This window comes from Eretmochelys imbricata, chromosome 2 (genome assembly GCF_965152235.1).
Source record: "Eretmochelys imbricata isolate rEreImb1 chromosome 2, rEreImb1.hap1, whole genome shotgun sequence".
Classification (NCBI taxonomy): domain Eukaryota; kingdom Metazoa; phylum Chordata; order Testudines; family Cheloniidae; genus Eretmochelys; species Eretmochelys imbricata.
Window position 1 is genome coordinate 121,638,175 of NC_135573.1, and position 17,327 is coordinate 121,655,501.

The 17,327-nt window shown below is 41.6% G+C and overlaps 1 protein-coding gene across 1 annotated transcript in view; it reads right to left on the reverse strand.

The window, feature by feature from the left end:
• The window catches only part of PHLPP1 (PH domain and leucine rich repeat protein phosphatase 1), a 224,731-nt gene that overhangs the window by 65,687 nt on the left and 141,717 nt on the right, over window positions 1–17,327 (reverse strand). The window contains exon 4 of the mRNA XM_077810741.1: window positions 10,352–10,518. Within this exon, the coding sequence (XP_077666867.1) occupies window positions 10,352–10,518 (167 nt within the window). The remainder of the gene's footprint in view (window positions 1–10,351; window positions 10,519–17,327) is intronic.

Below are 17,327 nucleotides of genomic sequence, written 5' to 3' on the forward strand. Positions count from 1 at the left end.
GCACATCTAGGATTTTTTCTAGGGCTGTCAAGTGATTAAAATAATTAATTGCAATAAATCACAATTAATCACATTGTTAAACAACAGAATACCGTTTATTTAAATTTAAATGTATTTAAAGAGATCATACTACAGTACTTGTATGAGATGAACTGAAATACTGTTTCTTTTGTTTATTTTTACAGTGCAAATATTTGTAATAAAAATAAAGTGAGTACCGTACACTTTGTATTCTGTGTTGTAATTGAAATTCATATCCTTGAAAATGTAGAAAAATATCCAAAATATTTAATAGATTTCAATTGGTATACTATTGTTTAACAGTGCGATTAATCACGATTTTTTTTGAGTTAATCACATGAGTTAACTGTGATTCATAGACAGCCCTAGTTCTTTCACAAGAATTATCACGGCAGGATAGGGTCTTTGAAGTTACATGGTGGTAAGTCCCAGAGAACTCTGAGGGAGAAAGCCAAGGGCTATTATTGTAAAGACCACTACTAAAGGCTGGTAAACTAGAGAAAAGATGAAGATGCAGCTAAAGACTCGGAAAATACTGGAGAAAACAGAAGGGGAGATTAGAGTGGAAAATACTGAACAAGTAAAAAGAAATAAAGATTACATAAGAAACAGAATATCCCCTTCAAATACCATCTTCTACTCTGCTTACCTGCATTATAGTAATTTCAAATGTGGCCACAAAATTCTGTTTTAAATACCTAAAAATTAACAAGTGCTGTTATGTTATTTTTTAATTTCCAAATGGTAACTTTTAAAACAACCGTTTACAATGTTTGCAACTCAAACATTGTATTATTTTGCAAAACACAAAACAAAGGCAAAACGGACTAGAAAGTGATTGCTGTTTTTATGCATCCGATGAAGTGAGCTGTAGCTCATGAAAGCTTATGCTCAAATAAATTGGTTAGTCTCTAAGGTGCCACAAGTACTCCTTTTCTTTTTGCTGTTTTTGTGTAATTTAAAAGTTCAATTTAAAAAAAACTTTCAAGTTTTAATGATCTGCGGCTATTTGTAAAATAAGATTTTATTTAAAAAGATTTTCCCCACCCACCAGTAATGCAGTGAATTACGTTTGTAAAACTAAGTTCCTTCTCAGCATCTGCAGCTATGAAAATAAAATGCTTCAGCATTTAAGCCTTGATCCAAAGCCCACTGAAGTCAAAACAATCTCTTTCCGTAGACTTCAGTGGATTTTGGATTGGGCCCTCATACAGAGATGATTTTCCTGCAACTGAGCTATTATATGCCTTATCCCCTTCTCCCTCCTTCCTCTTGTGTACATTTGTAACCCCAGAATATACCATTTGCAGGTTATATTTTCTCTGGAAAGCACGACACTATTTTCCTGCCCTTTGGGGTATTTGATTTTTGAATTCCTGTGCTTCTTTCAAACACTTTCACTGCTAGCATCCATAATGTATAAATCCTTTGCTTTGTCATACCTTGTGAAAGCTGGAAGATTTGAAGCTGTGTCACCTGTCTAAAGCAATTTCAAGTAAGGGATGCTTGGGAGGAGATTAGATTTCTGAGTAAGGCCCCTAGGAAACCGGTAATGACTGCATGTATGTATTTGTAAAAGAAAATCTATAGTGTCACTGTTAATTATTAAACCTTCATTACAATGTAAGGGGTGGGGGAAAAAGCTAGTTCCTTAGCATCATAAGAAGAATTGCTAGAACATGCTGACGAAAATGGTGTTTGCCAATACTATTTACTCTAATTTCAGTTGCATGCTTTCACTAAAACACTGTTTAATGACAAACATCTGACTGAATGATTTCCCATCATTATTTACAAACAATGTTCTTAGTAAAAAGAAAAGGAGTACTTGTGGCACCTTAGAGACTAACAAATTTATTTGAGCATAAGCTTTCGTGAGCTACAGCTCACTTCATTGGATGCATTCAGTGGAACATACAGTGGGGAGATTTATATACATAGAGAACATGTAACAATGGGTGTTACCATGCACACTGTAACAAGACAGTGATCACTTAAGGTGAGCTATTACTGGCGGGAGGGGAGGGGGAGGAGGACGGGACGACACATGACAGGGGAGGAGGAGAAAACCTTCTGTAGTGATAATCAAGGTGGGCCATTTCCAGAGGTTGACAAGAATATCTGAGGAACAGTTTTTTTGTTGAAGAATTGCGTTCTTACAACTACAATACCCACCTGCTCAAGTGAAGAAACAGATTGACAGAGCCAGAAGAGTACCCAGCAGTTACCTACTACAGGACAGGCCCAACAAAGAAAGTAACAGAATGCCACTAGCCGTCACCTTCAGTCCCCAACTAAAACCTGTCCAGCGCATGGTCAAGGATCTACAACCTATCCTGAAGGACGACCCATCACCCTATCAGATCTTGGGAGACAGGCCAATCCTTGCTTACAGACAGCCCCCCAACCTGAAGCAAATACTCACCAGCAACTACACAACAGAACCACTAACCCCGGAACCTATCCTTGCAACAAAACCCGTTGCCAACTGTGTCCACATATCTATTCAGGGAACACCATCATAGGGCCTAATCACATCAGCCACACTATCAGAGGCTTTTTCACCTGCACATCTACCAACGTGATATATGCCATCATGTGCCAGCAATGCCCCTCTGCCATGCACATTGGTCAAACTGGACAGTCTCTACGTAAAAGAATAAATGGACACAAATCAGAAGTCAAGAATTAACACATTCAAAAACCAGTTGGAGAACACTTCAATCTCTCTGGTCACTCGATTACAGACCTAAAAGTGGCAATTCTTCAACAAAAAAACTTCAAAAACAGACTCCAACAAGAGACTGCTGAATTGGAATTAATTTGCAAACTGGATACAATTAACTTAGGCTTGAATAGAGACAGAGTGGATAGGTCATTACACAAAGTAAAACTTTCCCCATGTTTATTTCCCCCCCCACCCTCCCCACTGTTCCTCAGATGTTCTTGTCAACTGCTGGAAATGGCCCACCTTGATATCACTACAAAAGGTTCCCATCGTGCCCCCCCCACCCAGCTCTCCTGCTGGTAATAGCTCATCTTAAGTGATCATTCTCCTTACAGTGTGTATGGTAACACCCATTGTTTCATGTTCTCTGTGTATATAAATCTCCCCACTGTATTTCCACTGAATGCATCCGATGAAGTGAGCTGTAGCTCACGAAAGCTTATACTCAAATTTCTCAGTCTGTAAGGTGCCACAAGTACTCCTTTTCATTAGCTTCCGTTACTGCAACAACCGGGGGTGGGGCGGTGGGGGGAAACTTTTCCTGAAAGGCACCATGTTATAAGTTTTAAAGAAGCCACTGTGAATTGGAGCAAGTAAACCCAACTCACTCAATAGGCCATTTATCTTTTACTGTACTTGAATTTTCACACCACCTACTTTTGAAGGTTAGATTCAAATATTTGTTCCCTATTTTCTGGCATGCACACAAATGGAAAAATATAGGTGTTGGTACAAAACTACCCAGTACTCAAAGTTCTGTTTACAATTTTGGACCATGAGAAACACACTACGAAGTGGATTTAACAAGTTTAAATGAGCAATAAAACAAGTATACGTGAACAGTCTCACAAAGTAATGTTTACTTATCTCATGCCCCAAGCAAATATGTCCTTTACCACTCCTTCCCCTCCCAAAAGAGATGCATGAAGCTGCCAAACTTACATTAACTCATCTTGATTCTTCCTTTTACAATACTTGGAAAATATCAAATGCACAGTTACTATAAAACGTCTTCCTACAGCACGCAGCAATAAACATCTATATTTGAGAGCAGAACTGAATCTCAGGATTATTATTTATCTACTCTGTCCTATCCCCTCACTGGAACAGTCAGACCTGGCATCTTATTTTAATGTGAAGAAGATGCTGAGGAAGGCAGGCCAACAAGAAAAGTGTTTCTAGTGTTTGCAAGCCTTTACAACGCTAACAATTCATCACCATGACAGGCTTTGTTTATCTATATGACATACTGAACCAGAGTTTTGACTATGTATTGTTCAGCCCTGCAAGGTATATGATCTTGAAAATAGAAACAAAAACAAACTACAATAACTTTACAGTACTTTAATCTTCAAGCAGCCAGTTCCAAACAGATTTCTTTCAGAAGCTGTTGAATGTACATCCACTACTGGTTAAAACAGTATTATCCAAAATTTTGGCTCCTGTTGTTGCTGTCTTTCACTGAGGCACTATAGCAGTTCCTACTACTGCATCACCATGCAAACCACAAACATGGCAGACAATGAGAGTAGCCTGCCATGTTGTTTGAACACTTCCCTTTTCAACATTAACATTAAATGTTAAATTAACATTTTCCCCTTAACATTAAAAAGCAGAGTAGTTTTTAAACTAAGAGATGGGAGAAAGCCAATTGCTGCAGAGGTGCACGTGGATTGGAAAGAGACTTCTCTTAGAGGAGAGTCTATTGATAGAGATTCTCTAGGTTTTAGTCAGGAGGAGAGGATGGAAGAGGATAAAGTATGGGCCAGATCAGACGAGAAACATTCACAAAGAATCTGGCATCAGAAAAGGGCAGACAGTGACAAGTTTTTAAAGTGCTTGTACACAAATGCTAGAAGTCTAAATAATAAGATGGGTGAACTAGGGTGTCTTGTGTTATAGGAGGCTATTAATATAATAGGCATCACAGAAATCTGGTGGAGTGAGGACAATCAATGGGACACAATCATTCCGGGGTACAAAATATATTGAAAGGACAGAACAGGTCATGCAGGGGGTTGGGGTGGGGGTGGCACTATATGTGAAAGAAAATGTAGAATCAGATGAAATAAAAATCTTAAATGAATCCATGTTCCACAGAATCTCTATGGATAGCAATTCCATGCTCTAATAAGAATATAACAGTGGGGATCTATTATCTACCACCTGACCAGGACAGTGAAAGTGACGATGAAATGCTAAGGGAGATTAGAGAGGCTATCAAAATAAACTCAGTAATAGTGGGGGATTTCAATTATCCCCATACTAATTGGGTACATGTCACCTCAGGACGAAATGCAGAGACAAAATTTCTCGATACTTTAAATGACTGCTTCTTGGAGCAGCTGGTACAGGAACCCACAAGGGGAGAGGCAACTCTCAATCTAGTCCCCAGTGGACCGCAGGATCTGGTCCAAGAGCTAACTGTAACAGGACTTCTTGGAAATAGTGACCATAACATAACAACATTTAACATTCCTGTGGTGGGAAGAAACCGTAACAGCCCAACACTGTGGCATTTAATTTCAGAAAGGGGAACTATGCAAAAATGAGAAGATTAGTTAAACAGAAATTAAAAGGTACAGTGACTAGAGTGAAATCTCTGCAAGCTGCATGGACACTTTTCAAAGACACCATAATAGAGGCTCAACTTAAATGTATACCCCAAATTAAAACACATAGTAAAAGAACTAAAAAAGAGCCACCGTGGCTTAACAACTATGTAAACGAAGCAGTGAGAAATAAAAAAGGCATCTTTTAAAACGTGGAAGTCAAATCCTAGTAAGGAGCATAAACACTGCCAAATTAAATGTAAAAATGTAATAAGAAAAGCCAAAAAAGAGTTTGAAGAACAGCTAGCCAAAAACTCAAAAGGTAATAAAATGTTTAAGTACATCAGAAGCAAGAAGCCTGCTAAACAACCAGTGGAGCCCTTGGACGATTGAGATACAAAAGGAACACTTAAAGACGATAAAGTCATCGCAGAGAAACTAAATGAATTCTTTGCTTCAGTCTTCTCGGCTGAGGATGTTAGGGAGATTCCCAAACCTGAGCCGTCTTTTATAGGTGACAAATTTGAGGAATTGTCACAGATTGAAGTGTCACTAGAGGAGGTTTTGTAATTAATTGAGAAACTTAACAGTAACAAGTCACCAGGACCAGATGGCATTCAACCAAGAGTTCTGAAAGAACTCAAATGTGAAATTGCAGAACTATTAACTATGGTTTGTAACCGGTCCTTTAAATCAGCTACTGCCCCAATGACTGGAAGATAGCTAATGTAACGCCAATATTTAAGAGGGGCTATAGAGGTGATACTGGCAATTACAGACCGGTAAGTCTAACGTCAGTACTGGGCAAATTAGTTGGAACAATAGTAAAGAACAAAATTGTCAGACACATAGAAGAACATAAATCGTTGAGCAAAAGTTAACATGGTTTCTGTAAAGGGAGATCATGTCTTACTAATCTAATAGAGTTCTTTGAGGGGGTTAAACATGTGGACAAGGGGGATCCAGTGGACATCGTGTACTTAGATTTCCAGAAAGCCTTTGACAAGGTCCCTCACCAAAGGCTCTTACATAAATTAAGTTGTCATGGGATAAGAGGGAAGATCCTTTCATGGATTGAGAACTGGTTAAAAGACAGGGAACAAAGGGTAGGAATAAATGGTAAATTTTCAGAATGGTGAGGGCTAACTAGTGGTGTTCCCCAAGGGTCAGTCCTAGGACCAATCCTATTCAACTTATTCATAAATGATCTGGAGAAAGGGGTAAACAGTGAGGTGGAAAAGTTTGCAGACTACACTAAACTGCTCAAGATAGTTAAGATCAAAGCAGACTGTGAAGAACTTCAAAAAGATCTCACAAAACTAAGTGACTGGACAACAAAATGGCAAACAAAATTTAATGTGGACAAATGTAAAGTAATGCACATTGGAAAAAATAACCCAAACTATATATACACAATATGATGGGGGCTAATTTAGCTACAACTAATCAGGAGAAAGATCTTGGAGTCATCGTGGATAGTTCTCTGAAGACGTCCAGGCAGTGTGCCGCAGCAGTCAAAAAAACAAACGGGATGTTAGGAGCCATTAAAAAAGGGATAGAGAATAAGATGGAGAATATCTTATTGCCCTTATATAAATCCATGGTATGCCCACATCTTGAATACTGCATACAGATGTGGTCCCCTCATCTCAAGATATACTGGCATTAGAAAAGGTTCAGAAAAGGGCAACTAAAATGATTAGGGGTTTGGAATGGGTCCCATATGAGGAGAGATTAAAGAGGCCAGGACTTTTCATTTTGGGGGAAAAAAGGAGACTAAGGAGGGATATGATAGAGGTATATAAAATCACGAGTGGTGTGGAGAAAGTGAATAAGGAAAAGTTATTTACTTGTTCCCATAATATAAGAACTAGGGGCCACCAAATGAAATTAATGGGCAGCAGGTTTAAAACAAATAAAAGGAAGTTCTTCTTCACTCAGCGCACAGTCAACCTGTGGAACTCCTTGCCTGAGGAGATTGTGTAGGCTAGGACTATAACAGGGTTTAAAAGAGAACTGGATAAATTCATGGAGGTTAAGTCCATTAATGGCTATTAGCCAGGATGGGTAAGGAATGGTGTCCCTAGCCTCTGTTTGTCAGAGAGTGGAGACGGATGGCAGGAGAGAGATCACTTGATCATTACCTGTTAAATTCACTTGCTCTGGGGCACCTGGCATTGGCCACTGTCAATTGACAGGATACTGATTGGGTTAGACCAAAGATCCATCCAGCTATGGCCATTCTTATGTTCTTAACAGCAGTTGGAACCAAGCCACTCCGTGCACAAAAAAGGACTTCTGTACCTTTTCTAATATTAAAAATAAGAGCAAAATGGTTTCGTGTTGAAGGTGCAAGTTGGTTCTTATGTTCACCAATTTGTTCATCTCCAACTGGCAACATCAAGTAATACAACATTTCTGATATGGTTTTAGAGGGCATAAAATCAACTATTCCACTACAGGTTTCAGAGTAACAGCCGTGTTAGTCTGTATTCGCAAAAAGTAAAGGAGTACTTGTGGCACCTTAGAGACTAACCAATTTATTTGAGCATGAGCTTTCGTGAGCCACAGCTCACTTCATCAGATGCATACCGTGGAAACTGCAGCAGACTTTCTTTTTTTGGAAGTCTGCTGCAGTTTCCACGGTATGCATCTGATGAAGTAAGCTCATGCTCAAATAAATTGGTTAGTCTCTAAGGTGCCACAAGTACTCCTTTACTTTATTCCACTACAGTTTACTGCTGGCTATGCTCATCTGTTCCTGGAAATGTTGTCTGTTTTGTTCGGGAATCAGACTTATTGGGTTTGTTCATCCCCTATAATGCCAATTTTTTTGTTTTTCTAAAAGTCAATTGGAGATTATTTAAAAATGTAGCAGCCTGCATAATCCATTTTGTATTTTTTAGATATTTTTCAAAAAGAAAAGGATTAGAAGTGCTGGCTATAATATATTACAATACATTTATACAGGACCATTCACAAATAATCCCAGTGCACTTTGCAATTCAGGCACCACTGAAATTGCAAAACATCTTTACTTGCTATATAGAAACATTCATCTGTCTGAATATGAACAGCTAGTCTGTTTTGTAATTCTAGGGGATGTACACAGACACAATGTTCATGCCCCAACTACGCAATGACACTGCTTACTATTAATTTGTTCCTTCTTGCTCTATGCCCATCAGAAAACAGTCACGTATATTAGTGGTCATATCCAGACAGAATCATTAAGGTCACAGCTGCTAGAGGAGTGGGTAGTAGGGAAAAGGAAAAGGGGCAGATGTCACATTTAATTTACTAGTTTGTTTTCCTGACACTAATCATAAAATCATAGAATAATAGAGTTGGAAGGGACCTCTGGAGGCCATCTAGTACAACCCCCTGCCCAGAGCAGGACCAATCCCAACTAAATCATCCCAGCCAGGGCTTTGTCAAGCCTCACCTTAAAAACTTCTAAGGAAGGGGATTCCACCACCTCCCTAGGTAACACATTCCAGTGTTTCACCACCCTCCTAGTAAAAAAGTTTTTCCTAATATCCAACCTAAACCTCCCCAACTGCAACTTGAGACCATTACTCCTTGTCCTGTCATCTGCTATCACTGAGAATAGTCTAGATCCATCCTCTTTGGATTCACCTTTCAGGTAGTTAAAAGCAGCTATCAAATCCCCCCTCATTCTTCTCTTCTGAAGACTAAATAATCCCAGTTCCCTCAGCCTCTCCTCATAAGTCATGTGTTCCAGTCCCCTAATCATTTTTGTTGCCCTTCGCTGGACTCTCTCCAATTTTTCCACATCCTTCTTGTAGTGTGGACCCAAAACTGGACCCAGTACTCCAGATGAGGCCTCACCAATGTCGAATAGAGGGGAACGATCACATCCCTCGATCTGCTGGCAATGCCCCTACTTATACACCCCAAAATGCCATTGGCCTTCTTGGCAACAAGGGCACACTGTCGACTCATATCCAGCTTCTCGTCCACTGTAACCCTTGTTCCTTCTCTGCAGAACTGCTGCCTAGCCATTCGGTCCCTAGTCTGTAGCAGTGCATTGGATTCTTCCGTCGTAAGTGCAGGACTCTGCACTTGTCCTCGTTGAACCTCATCAGATTTCTTTTGGCTCAGGCCTCCAATTTGTCTAGGTCCCTCTGTATCCTATCCCTACCCTTCAGCGTATCTACCACTCCTCCCAGTTTAGTGTCATCCGCAAACTTGCTGAGGGTGCAATCCACACCATCCTCCAGATCATTAATGAAGATATTGAACAAAACCGGCCCCAGGACTGATCCTTGGGGCACTCCGCTATATACCGGCTGCCAACTAGACATGGAGCCATTGATCACTACCCGTTGAGCCCAACAATCTAGCCAACTTTCTACCCACCTTGTAGTGCATCCATCCAGCCCATACTTCTTTAACTTGCTGACAAGAATACTGTGGGAGACCGGGTCAAAAGATTTGTTAAAGTCAAGGAATAACACGTCCACTGCTTTCCCTTCATCCAGAGAACCAGTTATCTCATCATAGAAGTCAATTAGATTAGTCAGGCATGACTTTCCCTTGGTGAATCCATGCTGACTGTTCCTGATCACTTTCCTCTCGTTTAAGTGCTTCAGAATGTAAAGAATGTAACGTAAAGTCCTACACAGTTTATACTCCACAGCTCAAGAACAGAACCCATCTGATAGACAATTCATAAAAGTACACTGATGATCAAACACGTGAAAGATCAATGGATTTAAATTGGGCTCAGGTGTGAAAGGAAAAAGCAGTGAATGTGGAAAACTATTTTGGATTTTAAAAGCTTGCTTAATTCAGAGAACAACATTCAAATCCCTGTACACACGTTTTCCAAATTAGTTACCTATAAAAAAGACCAGACTCTATCGCTCCATAGTGTGTTTCCATACACAAATATATACATTTTTGCCCTCTTGCAGATATACCTTGACGGAAGTTCCTGCAAACCAAGTATCACTAAACTTACACACAGTGAGTAAGAACAGAATGGAGGATGTGGCTAGAAGCACGTGGCTTTTTTTTTATTTACCTCTGTAGTTCACTAAGCCCTCTAGTTGTTGACAGGCTGGGGTTTAGCCTCAGGAAGTTCTGTTTTAAATTGAGATGCGTGAGGTCGTGGCTGTAGAAGAGGTTGGCAGGCAGATGCTCCAGACTGCAGCATGAGAGATCCACTGAGCTTATGCGCTGCGAGGCAACCTAGAAAATAAGATAATCGAACACATTAACACTCCTAAAATATGGGAATGTCATCCTTTACACGTACAAGTGCAAGATAAGATTTTTTACACAGCAGAAATCATTGGTCAGTGTTGTCAGTACACATGCCCATGTGTGTATAACTTTCTCACCAATTATTCTGACCCTATTTTTTCAACTCTCCCTTGCTTTGTTGTAATGCCACTTCAGCTCCACTGGTGATCAGTCCATACGGACATGTACAATACAGGCCTTCTAATACAAGACTTGAAGCATTTGAAATCCTCACAAATAGACACCTAAAAAAATGAAAGCAATACTTTAAGACCTGAGGGAAAGATCAAAGATTGGCTGCGGGTGGATAACCGTAGCAAATGAGACAGTGCCCATGTCTTTATTGCTCCATAGGCAGGGAGTATACCAGAATGATGAAAAAAGCACAACTGCACAAAAGGGTGCCATATCCACCTGCCCTATCTGAAACACTTAAACGCAGTACTAATGATGGGATATTGAAAGAAAAATCACCATATCACATTAAAAAACCAACAGAAAAATAGGTTACTAATTTATAGACACGCCTATTGCTGCTCGTGTTGCAAATCCACCCTGGCCACTACAATTCAGAGGAAAAAATGGCCAAGAGTAACCAAGAGAGGTATGAGAAAGGAGATGCTGAGATCTGGGGGGTTTTAATACTCCTCAGAAGAAAAAGATACCTATCCATATTGATCAAAGAAATACCACCAGCCACTGTATTTACACCTGTTGCTAACGTGGTTTCAGACATGATATATTGAGTAGCAACAAGTCTGTACTTACTCATGCTTCATTATACATCAATAAGGCCCCTGTGGAAAAAAGACTTCAAAAAGAAGGTACCCTATTCCTGCCTCCCACCAACGCAGCTTCTGCCAAAACTATTTAAAAATCCTTTTCACTTGGTCATGCAGAAAGGGGGATGGGGACAGAGAAACAGGCTGGTCTTCCCTAGAAAATCAGCTCAACATTAGAAAAAGACCTTGAGGAGCTATGTGAACAGGCAGAATGTTGGATAGGACATTGCAGTCAGTGAATGCGGTGTTTGACATACAGTTATGAGTAAACTCTACTGGAACCATAACATTAATTTTCTAGTGAAGATGAGTCAGAGACAATGAATAAAGAAATAAGGGAAAGTCTACCACTGGGCAGGTCCACGAGTTGTATAGAGAGAAGGGGCTTTGTGTGATGACCTTGTTAAAGAAATAAGAATCAAAAGAAGAGGTACATCTCACCATATTAAGCCTCCACAGTAGCACAAATGATGCTTAAATGGACATATATTGTGTCAGCTATTCATTCCAACAGCAATGTTATTTTATTTGGTCAGTGGCATTTTTATTGCCCTCATACTTTTAAGGCCCAATAAAAATACAAACAACATCTAATGGACACAAAAGGAAAAATTCATAAACACCACACAAGGAGATCTGATAAGAGCTCAATAAGTAAGATGACATGTAGCTCAAAAGTTATAAAATAATTGCAAAGTCATGGCCCTGAATGCAGACACACAAGTCAGGCTTAGCCAGCACAGTCCAATTCCATTCTGAGGCTGAGGCTGAGGCTGAAGGCAGGGGTCAGGAACAAGAAGTAGAGTTCATTCATTATATTTTAAATGCAAAGGGGGCGGGGGCGGACTGTAGGATAGATCAACTCCATTGTAAGCTTCAAGGGGAAAATGTCAGTTACAAACAGTTTTGTAGTTTTCTGTATAGTTTTTTCATTCAAAATGCTCATTTTGTCTACTCACCAATTACACCTTGTATCTGTTTTAGTGTACCCATACATTTCATACTTAGGTCCATAAAGGATCAAGAATGCTTTTTTCTATACTAACCAAAATGCCATCTGTATGCCATTCTAACCAAGCATAAGAGCACAGTGATAATTCCATTTTAGTGTCAGAATGTGGCTGGTAAGGTATGAACCACCACCAACCACCACCACAAGGGTTCCCCCACACAGCTTGTCTGCACTGAAGTTAATTTGGATTAAGGTAGGGTGTGAATTTAAAGTAGACTAACTATTCCTGATTAACTCTGTGTGGATGCTCTTGTTCTGGAGTAAGAGTGCTCTATTCCCAAATAGCCTAATTACTTCCCAAAGTGGGTTTCTTTGAAGATGCCTCTAATACAAAACTAAAATGTAAGCAAAAATACATATTAAAAAGTTTTAGTCCAGACAACTGTCAATTTTACTGACTTATCAAATTCTGTATATGGCTTATAAATGAAGCAATATTTTGAGGACAATGAATTTTAGTATCCCAATGGAAAATATTAATATATATCTAACAGCTCATTTCCATAGTTCTCAATGAACCATAAACATATTGCCTTCCAATATTTCTCTTTTTGCTACCACAAACTGGTAGGCAACACAAGGGCAGATTTCCTGGATCACATTTACACTGAGAAAGATACGGAAAAAACCCAAGCAATCCTTTGCAATATATTCTCTCAGCTCTCAAGAGTGAGTTTTTTAAAATATGTAATATTCATCTTCAAAATCTGGGTAAACATTAAAGTGATGTCTTGGCTTCCAAATTAAACAGTAAAGGAGGAGATTTAAAACCTTGTGTTTCCCTCAAGCCAGACTGAAAGAGACTTTGTGCATGACTTTTTTACTTGCTATTGGATTGTTAAAATCAGAGCATTCTTATAAAGCCTACTGCAGTGGGGGACACAGGACATTTCTAGGCATGGCTAAAAATCACAGCAATGAATTTATAGCACACTTAAAGAAGAAAAAAAAAATCAGGCAACAAGAGCAATCTTCACACAAAAGGGTAAGAAAAAGAAGCCTTGCAGCTAGGGGCAATCAAATCTGCAAAAAGAACATGAAAGATTTCCTTAGATTTCCTCCCCAACCTAGCCCCTCTAGAGAAAAGATAAATTACAGCAAAAGCAAGCTCCTCCCCCCAAAAATATTTCTTGCAGAATGAGAACTACACTCCAGCAGCATTAACTATTTAAAAAAAAACACAACTAAGATTAACTAAAATTACTACCATGATAAAAACTTGGTTTGTTTGGGGTTTTTTCTTGTTTGCTTGTTTGTTTTTGCTCAGGTTTACAGAGAGGGCATCAGACTTGTTCTGTCTAGGGAGCCCAACGCTTCTCAACTTCATCTATATTGAGAAACACCCCCTTTTAACAATACAAAAAGTAGGACGATCATGATCCCAGACCTGTTCATAATCTCCAACGTGAAAAAACCCATGGCCCAGCTGAATCTTCCTGAATTTTCTTCAGTTATCTTGCCCTAAGCTAGACCTAGGTGCGATGCCTACTGTTCACGTAAAATAGACTGTAGCAATAACCCTGTAAGAAAAATGGTAGGTTTGCAGTGGTGGGTACAGGATCACTAAGGATAGCAGTTAAAAACATGGGTGCAAACAAAACACTTAACTATACTCGGTTCAAAGACGACTGTCTGAATAGATTTTATGGAAATCTGGTTTTCCCCGTTAATATTGCAAAAGGAGACCTAAAGGAACAGTAATATGGCAGTCCAGATACAATTTTATACATTAAAAAGCAACATAAAGGATCTTCAATCAAATTTAAGTCTATAGTCCAACGCTGGTTATGCAACTCAGACCTACAGTATTTTAAAATGCTTCCTTCATCTCCTTTGAGTCAAGCATGGCAATGTGACAGTCTTTATTCTAGATCCTATTCCACCTTTTTAATGTGCCAATAAAATTAGCACGTGCCCCTCCATAGCAATGAGTTCTAAATGTTGTCAATTTGCTTTTTGCTCCCAGTCCTACAGCAATTAAAATGCAGCTTCTACTCCAGCATCATTATTCATAATGGTATTGGCAGAGTACTCTCTCTCATCAGGCAATGAAAGCCAGTAAATGTTCTCTCATTCTCCACCGAGAATCAGTTTACTTAGAAAAGAACTATGACTAGCAGAATATGAAGACCCTCAGGGAACGCAAGCATTTTTAAACTACCATCTGTGTATCTGTACAGTCGTAAGGCTTACAAATGTAAACAAGAGTTCACAAAAGCCAGTGGTGTCCTTGAATGATCAAAATGCTCTGCACACAAAATTTTCCTTGCTCAGTACCGTCTCATCCAATCTGAAGGAAACCAAGTATTTTGAGAAAGTCAAAAAAATGGTCTAGTTTCATTACAAATCATTAGCTGTTTGCAGCAGAAACCATTGCACCAAACCCCTCTGTGAATCAATAGATATCCTTGCATCTAAAGAATGGTATTTAAGGAAAGCCTTCCTTTGTCCAGTAAAATGCCACTCTATCACAAAGCTTGCCAGGACTGATCACTGGCCCTGTTTATTCTAAAGCTTTGGCTACGCTACAAAAAATACCTGTTGCTGACAATGAGTGTCAACTGAACCAGCTGTATGGACAAAGTTATAGGCCTTGTCTATGCAGGAAACTTCTTTTTTTTTTTTTAAACCATGAGGTGTGAATTTAAATTTCCTCCTGTCCACCCCTTTCCTGAAAGCTGTATTCAAATAGTAAAAGGATACACATTTTTAAAAAAAGAGCCTTCAGCAGAAGAAAACTCAATTAACAGATTGCACTGTAAAGTGACCCAGGATTCTGACTCTCAAAACAAGAAGTTACTCACCTCATGCAGTAATGGTGGCTAACGCTACATTTTGGTCATAGGTATTTTTAGTAAAAGTCATGGACAGGTCACAGACAGTAAATAAAAATTCACAGCACATGACCTGTCCATGACTTGTCCTATATATGGGGGGAGGGATAGCTCAGTGGTTTGAGCATTGGTCTGCTAAACCCAGGGTTGAGAGTTCAATCCTTGAGGGGGCCATTTAGGGATCTGGGGCAAAAATTGGGGATTGGCCCTGCTTTGAGCAGGAGGTTGGACTAGATGACCTCCTGAGGTCCCTTCCAACCCTGATATGCTATGATTCTATGATATACCCGTAACTAAAACTTGAGCTGTGGGGCCACAGGTGCTCTGGGAGACAGCCCCCGAGGGTGCTGGGAGCACCGCATGGCCTGGGACCCCCGCTGGTGCTGAAGGGGGCAGGCGGTGGGGCTGGCATGCTCCCTAGCCAGCTCCCTGGAAGCAGCTGGCATGTCCTGGCAGCTCCTAAGAGGAGGGGATGGAAGGCCGGGGGCAGGAAGGCGGGGGGGGGGGGAGGGCCTCCATGAACTGCCCTTGCCACAAGCGCCAGGTCCACAGCTCCCATTGACCGGGAACCGCAGCCAACGGGAGCTGCAGGGGCGGTGCCTGCAGGCAGTGGCAGCGCACATAGCCCCCGGCCTCTACATCTAGGAGCTGCAGGGACATGCTGTCTGCTTCTGGGGAGCCCCTCAAGGTAAGCCACCCCACATCCCAACCCCCTGCCCCAGCCCTGAGCCCCCTCCCACACTCAAACTGCTGCTGGGGGGGAGGGGGGACAGGAGTGGGGGAGAACAGTGGCCCGAGACTGCCCCAGAATCGGTCAGGGTGGCTAGCCCAGGGGCTGTCAGGCCACTGCAGAAGTTACGGAGAGTCATGGAATTCATGACTTCTGTGACAGACGCAGTCTTAACAATAGTTCAAGATGTGTCCCCTACAGGTGCTCCATTGTAGGTGCGTCAGTGTCACTGTGCTGCTGATCGGAGAACTTTGGTAGGTGACCGCTCCCTGCCTGCCACAAGACTAGCCAGCATGCGCGAGCAACCCTCCTCAGTTCCTTCTCAACTGCAGAGTTAATGCCAACTCCTCCAAAGTAGAGGGGAGGAGGGCGGGTCATGGAGCACCCATAAGGGGACACATCTCAAAGAAGTTTCAGTTACTACAGAAACAGACCAATAAAAAAAAATAGTTACCTACATACAAACAGCCCCCACCTGTTCGAGAAGAAAGTTCCAAGAAGATGACTTGAACACTTAAGATGAAATCCTGGGATTCTTCCAGATTTTGTAGGCCAGACTTGTCTGTGGGAGGGAATATTTACCAGACCAACTACACCACTGTAGTTATACTGCTATATGCAGTGCTGAGCTGGAGCCAGTTCGCACCCATTCACTAGAACCAGTTGTTAAATTTAGAAGCCCTTTTAGAACCGGTTGTTCCACGAGGGACAACCGGTTCTAAAAGGGCTTCTAAATTTAACCGGCCAAAAGTGGTGCCTTAGGTGCCAACTCCATGGGTGCTCCAGCCCTAGAGCACCCAAGGGGAAAATTTGGTGGGTGCAGAGCACCCATCAGCAACTCCCCCACTCACCTCTGCTCCGCCTCCTCCCCTGAACGTGCCGCCCCGCTCTGCTTCTCTGCCCCCCGCCAGGGTTCCCGCGAATCAGCTGTTCGCACGGGAAGCCAGAGCAGGCTGAGAAGCAAGCGGCGGCTTCGCAATCAAGCCCAGGGAGACGGAGGTGAGCTGGGGCAGGGGGGCGCGAGGAGGACCGCCGCACCGCAGCAGGTAACCTGGTGGGGGGGCTCGTAGGGGAACCGCTCCCTGTCCCAGCTCACCTCTGCCTGAGCCACCCTCTGCCTCTCAGCCCTCCCAGGCTTCCCACCAAAGAGCTGATTTGCGGGAAGCCAGGGGACGGGACAGCGCAGAGAAGGAGAGCAGGGCAGTGCGGTCAGGGGCAGAGCAGAGGTGAGGTAAGCTGGGGCCAGGCGCGGGGCAGGGAGCTGCTGGTGGGTGCAGAGCACCCACCAAATATTCCCCATGGGCAATTCCCCGGAGCACCCATGGAGTCGGCGCCTAAGGCGCCACTTTGGATGTGATCAGTTGGGAGAGAGGCCGCTCCCCCCGCTCCCCCCCAGC